This window comes from Leuresthes tenuis, unplaced genomic scaffold (genome assembly GCF_036924035.1).
Source record: "Leuresthes tenuis unplaced genomic scaffold, fLeuTen1.0.hap1 SCAF_22, whole genome shotgun sequence".
Classification (NCBI taxonomy): Eukaryota; Metazoa; Chordata; class Actinopteri; order Atheriniformes; family Atherinopsidae; genus Leuresthes; species Leuresthes tenuis.
The window spans coordinates 28617146-28631887 of NW_027325376.1; the positions used below are offsets into that span (position 1 = coordinate 28617146).

General features: G+C 39.2%; 2 protein-coding genes across 2 annotated transcripts; both read left to right on the forward strand.

The window, feature by feature from the left end:
- Positions 1 to 2477: 2477 nt before the first annotated feature.
- LOC140281734 (uncharacterized) lies at positions 2478 to 6149 on the forward strand. Its single transcript, XM_072376222.1, has 6 exons — positions 2478 to 2513; positions 3030 to 3058; positions 3455 to 3532; positions 4121 to 4755; positions 4960 to 5471; positions 6094 to 6149. The coding sequence occupies exons 3-6, from the start codon at positions 3455 to 3457 to the stop codon at positions 6147 to 6149; spliced, it is 1281 nt and encodes a 426-aa protein (XP_072232323.1). The 5' UTR covers positions 2478 to 2513; positions 3030 to 3058.
- A 779-nt stretch (positions 6150 to 6928) lies between these two features.
- LOC140281735 (uncharacterized) lies at positions 6929 to 12458 on the forward strand. Its single transcript, XM_072376223.1, has 3 exons — positions 6929 to 11748; positions 11860 to 12050; positions 12448 to 12458. Exons 1-3 carry the CDS (start codon positions 6929 to 6931, stop codon positions 12456 to 12458), a joined length of 5022 nt encoding a protein of 1673 aa, XP_072232324.1.
- The last annotated feature ends 2284 nt before the right edge of the window (positions 12459 to 14742 follow it).

Genomic DNA, 14742 nt, shown 5'->3' on the forward strand with positions numbered 1-14742 from the left:
ATTAAATGGTAAAACGCACTGACAGTCGAAGCATTTATTAATTTAAGTAATTGGTTAGCTGTTAGATTCGGCGGGGAGGGAGGTGGTGAGGTGAAATGAAATTAAGTGATGTACAGCTGTGGTGCATGCATTCGGGATGTTGAAAGAAGGCCAGTCGATTTTAAAATGTTGTTTGAAGAACGTATTGTCAAAATGTCCTAATTGTTAATGATTTAGTGTGCTTTTCGCGTAAGAGTAATGGGATGAATGCATTGGGTGAATGCTAGCTTTTAATGTATTTATCAAGAATGAAACAATCGCGCTAATTTAAGACAACCGCTCTGAAAGAATCGGGGAATAACTGTTTATTTTTCAGATTAATTGAAGCGTTGTGGAGGCCGGTGGTGGTTTATTATTATGCTATGTGACTTAATGAAACCATTATCCCTCTCTCTCTGTTTGAGGTGTGATGTTGGCCGTGTTTATATGTGCTTAATGTACTCACTGTAATTAATGTAAAAGCAGACACTGATAATTTAATGTGATTTGTGTCCAATGATTGGAGATGGAGAACGCTTTAATTTGTAAAATGTACAGAAAGCAGGCAACTATGCAAATATTTTGTATTTAAATGAACAATGTGTTGGTCACTTGTTTGACCCACACACATGTACATGTATATTGCCATGTCAGTTCTGCTCCACATTGTCAGCGTTTGAGAGATTCATTAAATATATGTCAATTAATGGAATAATCATGTGATGCAAATGTGACTTACATTGAGTTTAAAAAACAGTCATCACTATTCATTGTATTAAAGTATAAATGAAAACAGATGATAAAAGTAGCAGTGGTTTGCATCTCAAGTCAGTGGCAGCTGATATGAGTGTATTGTGGGTGTCCTAAGAAACTAATTGCTTTCATGTTGATAAGGATTTGGCTTCTAATGTAGTAATATTATAAAACAATCACATAAGAAGTGAAAGTGAAATTTGTTATGAAAAATTATATTATACAAAACACTTAGAAATCATAAAAAGTAATGTGTAGCATAAATGTACTGTTGTGAGCCATTTTATAATGAATGCTAATTGATAATCAATTATACTAAATAATTGATAATGAATGTTTATTATTTTAAATGTATGTTGAAAATTGTTATAGAAAATTGTATTTCTGAAATATTTTGAATGGTTGAAGTAGTATTTTCTTACTTGCATTAGTACATCTGGAGGAACACTTTTGACCATATTTATATTAATAGTATATCTGACTTTTGATAGTGCATGCAGATGTGTAATAAATGTGATAATGTGGTTCAGAGTTTCTAAAAGTAGAATGGGAGGCAGAGCCTTCAGTTATCAGGCCCCTCTCTGTGGAACCAGCTGCCAGTTTGGCTTCAGGAAGCAGACACCCTCTCTACCTTTAAGATCAGGCTGAAACTTTCCTTTCTCATAAAGCTTATAGTTAGGGATGGCTCAGGTGATCCTGAAACATCCCATAGTTCTGCTGCTATAGGCTTAGACTGCTGGGGGAGTTCATCAAAGAAGAGCCATCGTTGTCAAAGAAGAGCCATCAACATCATCAAAGACCCTACCCACCGCTCTATACACACTGCCCTGCATCAAGTTTACAACTTTCATCTCCATATTGCTGCTTGCCTCATTGCACCTTTTTGTAACTCAATACTATTGCACTCCAGCAACATACATACCTTAAGGACTCTTGATACACTGACAGTCTAGAATGTATGCCCACAGTTCTGCTGCTTGTTATATGTTACCGTTTACTGTTAGCGATATCTGATATCAATTGCACTTTATGTTCTAGTGTGTCAAAACAGTTATGTCTTAGTTCTGTTGTACTGTTGTAAAGCTTGATTGACAAAGTTCGCTTTGACTTTGATCTGTTACACCTTTCCTCACTTTGCTGTCCCCGCTCCCCCTGTTTAATTTCTCAAATTATTTTATGTACATGTGACATCATTGTGGTTATTAACTTATTAACAGGTTGTTTCCCTGTTCCAACAGGTATCCTTTGAATGGTATTATGGTGTTTTTCCCCCCTCTTTTTCCCTCTTTTCTGTCTTCTCAAACCCCAGCTGGTCGAGGCGGATGGCCACCCTTCCTGAGTCTGGTTCTGCCAGAGGTTTCTTCCTGTTAAAAGGAAGTCGTTCCTTTCCACAGTCGCCTCAGGCACGCTCAGGACGGGAGATTGGACTGAAGACAAGTTTCAGTGCAATCTGTTGGTTTCTTTAGCTAGGTTATTATTTTTGAATTGGCTCTACATGAATAAATTGGATTTTTAAATGAATGGATTTCATTGGTTTATGATGACAATGAATTGAACTCCAATTGGCTTAAATTGGACTACATTATTTTAGTGCCTTGAGATGACATTTGTAATTTGGTGCTACATAAATTAAACTGAATAGAATTGAATGTGTGGGTTCGAGATTGTGTTATTTTGCTTTCACTTGTATCATGATATTTCTTTGTTTTCCAGATTTGAATTTGCAAGCAATTGTTGGAGAGGTAAGCACATTGATAATGTGGGAGTATTTTATATCAACTTATTGACTTGTAGCAGTTGGGGTCTTTGACATTACATCCGGGTACATGATCTTCTGCATCAAAATTGCCAGACATAAATAAATGGATATTTACAGAACTGCTGAGTCTGGTTCTGCCAGAGGTTTCTTCCTGAGTCTGGTTCTGGTTCCTGTTAAAGGGAGTCGTTCCTTTCCACAGTCCCTCAGGCTCAGGACGGGAGATTGGACTGAAGACAAGTTTCAGTGCAATCTGTTGGTTTCCTTAGCAATGATATTATTTTTGAATTTGGTCTATATGAATTAATTGGATTTTATTGGATTATGATTACAATGAATTGAACTCAAATTGGCTTGAATTGAACCACATCATTTAAGTGCCTTGAGATGACATTTGTAATTTGGTGCTATATAAATGAAACTGAATAGAATTGAATGTGTGGGTTCTAGATTATGTGTTGTTTTGCTTTCACTTGTATCATGATATTTCTTTGTTTTCCAGATTTGAAATCGCAACCGATTGTTGGAAAGGTAAGCACATGAATGATAATGTGGGTGAATTTTATAGAAACTTACTGACTTGTAGCAGTTGGGGTCTTTGACATTACATCCTGGTACATGATCTTCTGCATCAAAATTGCCAGACATGAATAAATGGAAATTTACAGAACTGGTGTGTGTCTATTTTGCATGAGACAGTACTTGTTTAAGATTATTATTATTATGTATCACTGAGGCTTGCATGAGTTGCATCTTTTTTTTTCGTTTTGCATTTATTTTGGCAATATGATCTTCAAACTATTCCAACTTTATTATGACATTTTCACATTTGTTTAATGTTTATTAATATAGAGACAGAAGGAAATGAGTGGCACACGTCTCAACCATCAGTTTCCATTACTGATATGTTTTAACTTTGTGTTCCAGATGCCACGTCCCAGCAAACGGTCTTTGGCCTCCAGAAATAATCGGGGTGCTGCTGCAGCCAAGGAGTCCTCTGAGGGGGTTAGAAACATCACTATTTTGGTTCACAAGTATTATGATTGTTTGTTTGGGAAATATGTTATCCTGTGGAATGCTAATGATCAAAAAGTCATGCCAGCCAACATCTGACTTTTGCAGGAGTTTCCTTCCTTAACTTTCTCTCCCTTAGTGCTCAGCATTGGTCATTTCTTTGACTACATTTCCAAATTCTTAGAACATTGTGATGAATATTAATATCTTTAACATTTTTCCGTCATGGCGTTAAAGAAGGAGTAAAATGTTGACTTAGTCAGGGACATTCCTCAAGAACAAGAAGCTGTGGCCAATACATACAATGTGTTTTGCAAAGGTTGTCAGACTGTCTTTACGGTAGGGTGTAGTGGGAAATATTAGTAAAGGCTCAATTCAAATGAGCTGTGAAATAATCTCCTTATTTTGTATTAAAGTTTCTATTTTGACAACATAATGTTGGCAGTTATGAAATATGTGCATTCTTATATAAAAAAACGTGTGGTTGTTACAAGTGATAAAATTATTGCGGTGGTGCTGTATCCGATGATAAAGGAAATGTGTTACATTACAACTTATTGTTTGTTCTGTGTGTTGCAGATTCCCTGTGCCAAAGAGGGGTTGCTGGATGGTGCCGAGGCTGGGCGTCCTCGTATAAAAAAAGCCAAAACATTCCCCCTTCCCCAAATGTCAAAATCCCCAATCAAGGCATCTGAGGCAAACTTGTGCAATGAACTGTCAAAAAACCTGTGCAAAAACCTGTGCAAAAACCTGTGCAATGAACCCTTGAAAAACCAAAAGCCAAATTCTCAAACTGTATCTACTGACTGTGCAGTTGATTTTCCAGAGATATCTGTGCTGATGGGGTCGTTTCATCAAGGTCATTCCCGGTTTGGAACTGTGCGCAACAAGCAGTGTGGTGCCATCAGTCTGACAGCTGTTCTGAAGAGCAAGACCAAGAGCGTGTGGACCTGGAACACCAGAGATCTGGATGATGTGTTGATTAAAGGAACTGTTATTTACAGGTCGATGAGTGCACAGGGAAGAATAAATGATAGTGTGGCACGCCGTGGTTACATTTCTGTGTCTGAACTGCCTACACAACAGAGAATGTGGAATTGTAATTTTGCAATAAACTTTTCTGAATCTTACACTGGCTTTGTCAATATTGATGATTATGACCATGCTTTGCAGGATGTGGCCATGCCTTTTGATGAAGCACTTCAGCGAGCACTGTATGGTAATGATGCATGTTTGTTGACAGTTTGTGCTAGTACATGTGCTATAATTAATGAAGGTGGAAGATTTGCCTTTGTGGATTCACATGCAAGTGCAAGGATTAACCAGCAAGGTGAGAATGCTAGTTGTGTTGTATACATTAGCTCTGTACAGTCTCTGGTTAGCTTTGTGTATGATTATGCACGATCGTTTAACGTAAGGACACCGAGCTTTGAAGTGACAGGAGTGAAAGTGGTAAGCAACATCCGTACTGACACACGAGCACAGATGACCGAGCCATCGCCCAGTCGCCTGATGACTACTTCACATATCCGCCCGCTGTACAGCAAAGTGGTAACCGGTGAGCACAAAGTCTGCAAGCAGGAGCCCTCTGTTGGTAAGCTGACTAAGGTCGCTTCAAATGTTGGTGATGGTTGTAACAGTTCAACAGAGACGAGATCACACATGAACGAGCCAGCTTCTGGTGACGTAAGCACAATAAATGCTACCCACAGTCGCCTGCTGTACAGCAAAGTGGTAACAGGTCAACGCAAAGTCTGCAAGCAGCAGTCCTCTATTGGTAATGGTTGTAACAGTTCAACAGAGACGAGATCACACATGAACGAGGCAGCTCCTGGTGACGTAGGTGCAACAAGTCCAACACTCAGCCGCCCCCTGTACAGCAAAGTGGTAACAGGTGAACGCAAAGTCTGCAAGCAGCAGTCCTCTCGTGGTGGGCCGACTAAAGTTGCTCGGAATGTAAACAATGTTAATAATAAAAAAGTAAGTTCCGTTGACGTGAATGCCGATCTTGATGTCATTGTGAGCAATGTGACAATTGCCAAGCAACCTTTCAAACCACTGACCCGTCAAGACCGCGATGACTTGTGCAAAAAATTAGGACTGTCAAATGAAAATGCTGACAAAGACCAAATGATAGCTGACGTGGATGATATGGGGTGTCCTTGCAACATTAAAAGCATAAAACCAGATGGAAACTGTTTTTTTCGTTGTCTGGCCTTCAGTGTTTGTCACGATGAGGAGAAACATTTGAAAGTAAGACGGGCTGTTGTACGACACCTCCAGAACAACAGTGGTAAATTTGTACAGTATTTAAGAAATGAATATACATCTGTGCAGGACTATGTCACAAAATCAAGGATTTACTACTGTGGGACCTGGGCAAAGGAGATCGACATATTTGCTGCCGCCGATTTATTCCAAACTACTATCTTCACCTTAAATGATGGGAGATGGAACATGCACAGACCTACTGTACAACCATGCATTCAGAACTGTATATATTTAAGTCACACTGCCGATCATTATGAGGTTGTAACATGTGTCAAAAACAGGAATACACAGAGTCCTTGTGCCAGAACATGCCAGTCTATCGGTGATGGACAGCTAAGACCCCGGCGGAAGAGAAAGTTCACTGAGTCAGACAAGAAAGTGGAAAAAGAACGTGAACGATGCAGTGACATCAATGTGAAGAAACGAAAAATTGAGACTGAAAAGACGAAATATCATGAATATGAGTGCATTAGGAATTCCAAATGTGAGACATCTCGTAAACGTTTTCATAAGATCAGCAAAGATTCTGAGTTTCGGAAAAAGAAATGTGATTATTTCAACAAAAACTATGGAACTCAAGTGCAGTTCAAGGCACATATACTTGCACAGCGTAAAAATAAATATGGTACTGATCCAAATTATAAAAAATCAAAGTGTGAATCTTCAAAAAACACTTATAAGACAAACATATTGTTCCAACATAAAGTTCGTGATTATAGTCATACGAAATACAAAAGCAACATCGTGTTTCAAAATAAAGTTTGTGATTATAGTCATACGAAATACAAAAGCAACATCGTGTTTCAAAATAAAGTTCGTGATTATAGTCATACGAAATACAAAAGCAACGTCGTGTTTAAAAATAAAGTTCGTGATAATAGTCATACGAAATACAGGAGCAACATCGTGTTTCAAAATAAAGTCCGTGATTATAGTCATACGAAATACAAAAGCAACATCGTGTTTCAAAATAAAGTCCGTGATTATAGTCATACGAAGTACAAGAGCAATATCGTGTTTCAAAATAAAGTCAAGGAGAATATCAAGATGAAATATCATGAAAATGATGAAATGCGCGAAAACAAAATTAAGACTAGCAATGACACTTATGCAAATATGAGAAAGAAGCAACAAGACATTGACTTTGTCATTTGTCAGTTTCGTCAAGACGTCAGCCGTGGTCCTGAATACATATGCTCTGTTTGTCATCGCTTACTTTTCAGGAAACAAGTGATTGAGTGTAAAAGAAGTCATTATGAAAGCAAAAGACCAGAGGTTGCTGCACTGGCTAAGAGGTGTATAACATTGCAATATTTACATGTTTGTGATACTGAATGTGAGCAGGAATGTCATTTGTCTGATAGTCCTTTTAGCAAATTGTGGGTTTGCCACTGCTGCCATAAAAAAATGCTTAAAGGAATACTACCAGAAGAGAGTGTCACCAACAACATGCATTTGGATGAAATTCCACCTGAGCTGAAATGTCTGAACTCTTTGGAGGAACATCTCATTGCTCGTCACATTCCCTTCATGAAGCTGCTGTGTTTGCCCCGAGGACGTCAAAGAGCTTGCCATGGTCCATGTGTCTCTGTACCTGTTGATAACAGTAGCGTGACAAATATTCTTCCAAGGAACGAGTGTGATGACAAAATGATAAGAGTCAAACTCAAACGCAAGTTGACATACAAAGGTCATTATGAGTACATGTATGTCCACACTGATCGTGTAAGGAATGCACTGAGGTATTTGATCGCAAACAATAAGTGGTATGATGATGTGATTTTTAATGATGAATGGGTAAACACTCTGAATGGAAGTGATCAATGCGAGGCAAATGAGGACACCGAAGAGCTGACAGCTAACAGTGATGATGAAAATAACCTTGAAGAGCAAGCAGAGGAGGAACTGACCTACATTAAAGACCAGGGTGGCCTCTTGTCAGACACATCATTGCAACCTGTCAATCTGGGTTCAGAGATCATTGATCAGAATTTCCAGGATATACTGAGCGTGGCACCAGCTGAAGGCAACAGTCCTGTTCGGTTGCTATCTGATAAAACCAACGAGGCCAAATGTTTTCCTGTTCTGTTTCCATTGGGTGGACCTACATTCCACGATGAAAGGGAATCAAAAATAACTCTGTCACGTTACCTGAACTGTCGCATTCTCAACGCTGATGGACGTTTTGGTCGCAACACAGACTACATTTTTTATGCACAGTACATGTCAGAAGTGTATCAAGTCATATCTGGTGTATCAGTGGCAATGCGCAAAGGTGGTGGCAAGTCATCTCTGAAAGAAGCATCAGACCTATTGTTGAACTCAGATTCACTAAGTAAAATATTACGAAATGATGAAGGGTACAAGTTCTTGCGAGGAATTCGTGGAACCCCACCTTACTGGATGTCAGTACAGAAAGATTTGTTCAGTATGATTCGACAACTGTCAATTCCAACATTTTTCATAAGCATGTCAAGTGCCGATCTGAGATGGCCCGAAATGCTTAGTTCTCTTTTGAGGTTGGAAGGAAAAGAAACACCTGTGGAGGATCTTGACTGGTCTGACAAATGTGCGCTGATTGGAAGAAATCCAGTTACTGCAGCAAGAATGTTTGATCATCGATGGCATTGTTTTCTTCGTGATGTAATCATGTCACCAGCTGAACCAATAGGGAAAATAAAGGACTACTTCTATCGAGTTGAATTCCAACAGCGTGGTTCTCCTCATGTTCATTGTTTGTTTTGGGTGGAAAATGCACCAAAGATTGATAAAGACAGTGATGCCGATGTGGTAACTTTCATAGACAGATACATTTCATGTGAGATTCCACCAGAGTCTGATGCAGAGCTTCATGAGGTTGTGAACAGTGTACAAAAACATAGCACCAAACACTCAAAAACATGCCGTAAGAAAAATACAGTGTGCCGATTCAATTTCCCACGACCTCCATCAAACCGTACTTTCTTTACAAGAAGTGGGAACTCAGAGGACTTGAGTGGAAAAGATGACAATACCAATGCCTGTGCAATCATAAAGAAAGTGAAAACAGCGCTGGATAATCCTGACCTGAATTATGATACAGCTGATGGTTTTTTTGAGTCTCTTGGGATACATCAAGGCCTGTTTGAGAGAGCATACAGTATATGTTCCAAAAAGAAAAGCATTGTCCTTAAGCGAAATCCTTCTGAAATTTGGGTGAACCAGTACAATAAAGACTTACTACGTGCTTGGCAAGGAAACATGGACATTCAGTTTGTCACCGATGCCTTTTCTGTTGTGGTCTACATACTGTCATACATCACAAAAGCAGAGCAGGAAATGGGTTTGCTGTTACAGCGTGCACAGAATGAGGCGAGGAATGGCAATCTTGATGCAAAAGCTGCGTTCAAACAGCTCGGCAGTGTCTACCTGCACAACAGAGAAGTTTCAGCTCAAGAGGCAGTGTATAGATTGACACGTATGCACTTAAAGGAATGTTCTCGTGAAGTACAGTTTATTCCTGTCGGTGAAAATCCTGTTAGGATGAGTTTGCCTTTGCATGTGCTCCAAGCTAAAGCTCAGCTCCAACAGTCTGATGATGAGAGTAGCATTTGGATGACTAATGTGGTGGAACGGTACAAGAGCAGACCTCGATCAGCAGAAATGGAGGAGTTATGCCTTGCCAGCTTTTGCTCTCAATACAGAGTTATTTCAAAGTCTGAGGGTTTACAACAAAGAGAATCACATGACATAATCCAACTCAACAACAACCGTGGCTTCATCAGAAAAAGGACCAGAACACAGCCTGCTGTCGTGAGGTATCCCAGGTTTTCACAGACAAAAAATCCAGAACAGTACTTTCATTCATTGCTGCAGCTGTTTTTGCCCTTTTATGAAGACTTGCACCTCAGACCACCTCAGTTTGATACATACGAACAGTTTTACAGAAGTGGTGCGGTGAAATGTGGCACTGACATTGAAAAAGTGCAATCAATTGTGGACTCCAACAAAGCTTTATTTGAAAAAGAAAGCGATGAGATTGACAAAGCCAAAGAATTGCTGGATAACGACATTGATTTAGAAGACGCTTGGGCTCAGATATGTCCGGAAACAGAAAGGGAACGTCTCAGTTGTTTGGATATCATGAAACACAAAGCTGTAGATGATGAGGAAGGCAGTGATGATGTTGGTGATCTTATTCCTGACCTGACAGTAAACCCAAAGACAACATGCACTGTGGAAACTAATCACATGACAATGCCCCGAGAGACTGCACTAGGTTTATTGCGAACACTGAATGAAGAACAGGCAGCAATATTTTATGCTGTTCGTCAGTGGTGTCTGCAGATACTCTTTGGACAGAATCCTGAACCGTTGCGATTGTTCATTACTGGTGGAGCAGGAACAGGTAAATCCCATTTGATCAAAGCCATCCACTATGAATCTACACGACTGCTGTCACAAATTGCTGACAATCCAGAGGATCTGACTGTGCTTCTTACAGCACCCACTGGTGTGGCTGCATATAACATTGGTGCTGCAACTATTCACAATACATTCTCCATTGGTGCAAATGTAAAACTGCCTTATCAACCTCTTGGTGATGAGAAGGTCAATACTTTAAGGATGAAAATGCGAAACTTGCACATTTTGATCATCGATGAAGTGTCCATGGTTGACCACCGTCTTTTGGCCTACGTTCATGGCAGACTACGTCAAATCAAACAGACTGGTGATTATTCTTTGTTTGGAAATGTTTCCCTGATTTGCGTGGGTGACTTCTTTCAGTTGAGACCTGTCAAAGGCACACCTCTTTTTTCTGACAACACAGAAGTCAACATGTGGGACAACAACTTTGAAGTTGCGGAGCTTACTGAAGTTTTGAGGCAAGAAAATGCAGATTTTGCCGAGATGCTGAATCGTCTCAGAGTTCATAAAAAGAATGAATGTCTCAGTGCCCGTGATGTCCTTGCATTAAAGCAACGTGAAACTGGTGAAGGCTCCACAGACATTCACATATATGCTACAAATGCAGAGGTTGATAAATACAATATCACCAGATTACAAGAACATTGCCCAGATGCAATCAGCATAGATGCCCAAGATTTTACACGGAGTCCCAAAACTGGAAGAATGGAACCAAAATTAGGCTTCCATACAAAGGTGTTCAACTCATGCTTGCCAAGGTGTGTGTCATTGGGCATTGGTGCAAAGGTGATGTTGAAGAAAAATATAGACGTGTCTGACGGCCTTGTCAATGGTGTGTGTGGTATGGTTGTGGAAATTATTAATGGTGAAGATGAGGATGACATTCCTATTGCTATCCATGTTGAGTTTGAAGACCCTAATGTTGGAAAGATGCAGAGGTCAAAATCCAAAAGAAGTTCTGAACGCTCTACAATTGTGGAGGTACAAGAGGATCAAGTATCAAACGCTGGTGGAATACGAAGGCAATTCCCTCTCACCCTGGCTTGGGCAATGACAGTACATAAGTGCCAAGGCCTTACTGTGGACAGAGCTGTTGTATCACTCAACAAAATCTTTGCTGCAGGGCAAGCATATGTTGCATTGAGTCGAGTGAGAACTCTTGATGGACTGATTATTGAGGACTTTAAAGAGGCAGCTATATTTTGTGATGACAAAGTAGACACAGCCATGAAGAGCTTGCCAAAGTTCAACTTTAAAAGTATTGGTTCCGCTGACATTGATCCGGTCTGCACGATTGCACTCCACAACGTACAGAGTTTAAATGCTCACTTTGACGACATGCGATCCCACAAAACCCTCATGAAAGCTGACTGTATTTGCTTAACAGAAACGTGGCTCAATGCAGACAGCAAAGACCAACCACAACTACCGGGATATGTCTTTAATCACAATCCAAGAGAGAACTGTTACGATGACTCTGACACAGTTTTTACAGCATTGAAACATCAGCAAAGAGGAGGAGTTGGTTTGTATTATTCAGACAACATTGATGTGCAGGTGTCAATTCCAAAGAGATGCAACTTGGAATGTTTGTATTTCCATATATCTCATGTAAATTTGACTGCTGTTGTTTTGTACAGGCCAAGTTCCTATAAGATTAATATGTTTCGACAGCAGTTATCACAGGTCGTCTTTGAACTTGAGAAGCATGCAGGGAGGAAGGTGATCATGGGAGACTTCAATGAGGATGTCTTTGTTTCGTCAACTGTGGCAAAATTCCTGGAACAACATGGATACACTCAACATGTCCAAGCAGCTACAACAGAAAGAGGTACGTTAATAGATCATGTTTACTGTAAAGATGTAGGAGATGTTGTTGTCGATGTTGTACAGACATACTACAGTTTTCACGAAGCAATTCTTATCTCACTGTTGTAATATTTGTGTTTGCAATGTGAATTATCCACCATTATATGTTCTGTAGATGTTCCGTCCGCTATTTGGGGTTTGGGGGGGTCGCAAGGAGGGAGCGATATACAGGACGGCTCCTTGCAGGGAGTGGGAGGGTATTTAATCTATTTTCCAAAAGAAGTTTTGTGTTTTGGAGACCAGGGCTGGTGAGCATGCAAAGAAAAAAATAATGTGAGTGTCTGTCTGATATTTTGTGATCGTCGCAAGGGCAACCTAAGCTATCACAGATACTTTGTAACTTTCCCCCTCTCTTTCAGTTCATCATTGACAGATTAGTTGGCACACAATTATGTTCATGCTTTTGGAGTGGGTTACTGTTAAGATCTTAACAGATCTTAACAAGTGGGTCCATTCAAGACTACAGTCATTTTATTCTTAGTTTATTTTCACTGCCCCATAGTCCCTGCACTTGCACTTTGTCTCCTGTACTGACTATCCTTGCATCAACTGGCCCTGGTCTCCAAAAGAACAATATCTAAACATAAACTAGGTGAAAATGAAATGTATTGTCTTGATAAATAAATTATATGCTCAGTCAGCTCATTTGAAGCCATTGAATCATTAGGCCTATCTAATTATAAAGTGAATGTAAGGAGTTTTAAAAATGTGTTTTATCCATTACAGTTCCTGGCTTATTTGAGATTTAGATCAATATACTGTGTGCTCTTTTTAAAAACATAAGCAATTTTTTTAAAGGAAAAGGACATACATATTAAAAGTTTGAGACACAACCTTAAACCAAACTTCTTTTGGAAAATTTGTTACTTCATTTCATTCTTGTTTCTTTGTTTTTACAAATGATCACAAGTGGGCAGGCATGGCTATACTGTAATCTTTGTCTTTTTCTTTCATTCAGCTGTCCAATCAGCACTATGTTCACCTTCCTTCTAAAAAACTGTTACACTTTCTATGCAGCATCTTTTTTTTTTGGTTATCTTTGTAATAACAAAGATAAAGATATTTTAAGCATAAAGTCATGCTCACTTGTGATCCAGTTTTGTAAACAGGGTATTTTAACACTGTGTACTATTTTCTAATAATGTTTCTATTGTACACTATTTTATAAGGTTAATTTAATGTAAAAATTCTGTTTTGACAGTTATGGGACTATTCACTGCATTAATTGTGTGCATGAGTGAGTAACACAAGGCTATTACATTTGCCTTCATTTTCAGTAACTGTGTTGTGTTTCCCATTGAAGATGAATTGCTTTTTTGGTTTACTTGTTGTTTTTATTTAATCACTGTGCATTTGTAATAGAGTTAAGTATTACTTAAGGATTACTTAAAAATGGACAGTTGTTTTGCAAAAGCCAACTAAGGAATTTTGCCCACTTTAAGGTGCACAACAAAATGTTTGTAAGCTTACTGATGTCAAAGAACTGTACAATGTTTTCCCAAAACTTAAAAAGCTGTGTGGACCTTGCCTATCTACCTGGTTCAATTCCCATGGGATACACAGATGATGAAACCTGCAAAGACTTTTGAACATCAGCTATACAACCTGCAAAAGCAGCTGTCACTCATTTGACTTTTGCATCCTTGGTGCTTCGCAAAGCTGAAATGTCTTCATCTGTGCCCTGGAACTTCAAAAGAAACTACACCTCTTGAAAATATGATTATTGGAAACAGACACGAGAAATGATGGAAATTTTGTGAGTATCTCTACTTCCAGAGTTAGACATTCATGTATCTTTCACAAGATTTAATGAACTAACATTGTTCTGTGTTTATTGCTCACAGTCGAGTTCCACCTGTGGTCCATGCCTGTATTTCCAACTGAACCCTGGCCGTCCAAGACCCATTTGAAGAAAAAAAATGACAGCAGTCTGAGTTAATAGTCCTTGATTTAATTTCATTCCGTGAGTATCAATTCATGCTTTTACTTTAAATAAACGTGTAACCTATGTTTTTTTGCCAATGCTGTAAATTTATTTGTTTTATTCATCACTAGATGGATGTCCTACATCTGCAGCCCACTGAATGATTCATACCAGCCACAGAACCTGCTGATGGTCATCAACCTTTACTATCCATGGTCATTCCTAAAGGCTGCTGTGTTTCACTGTACACCTTCTGAACTGCAGAAATCTGATTCCAAGAAATGTTTCTCAGTGACAAAACATGTAAGTATACAGACTGTTCCAAACTACATTTTAATTGTCATTTTTCTATGTTGTTCAATGTTAGGAATGAAGTGATTTGTTCTGTTTGATTGGCCTGCTGAGGAACATGTACCAACCTATCTAGTATGCATGTTTTGTGCAATTTTTCCTTACAACATATTGTTCATTGCCAGGTATTGTATGTGCACTGAGGGTCATGTCGCTTTAACAACATCCATGGAACAACAGGACAACACTGTGCTATGATCACTAGCATGGAAGATCTTCTCAACTCGACTGCTCAGAGCCGATGGATATAATCTGTGGACGTATCAACACAGTTCTACAAGTTGATCTGGCTGCTTAACGTTTGCTGCAGACACTTGCTGAGACTGTCTGGACCACTCTCCTATCTCCTCTACTACTTCTGCAGCTACAAATATTCAAG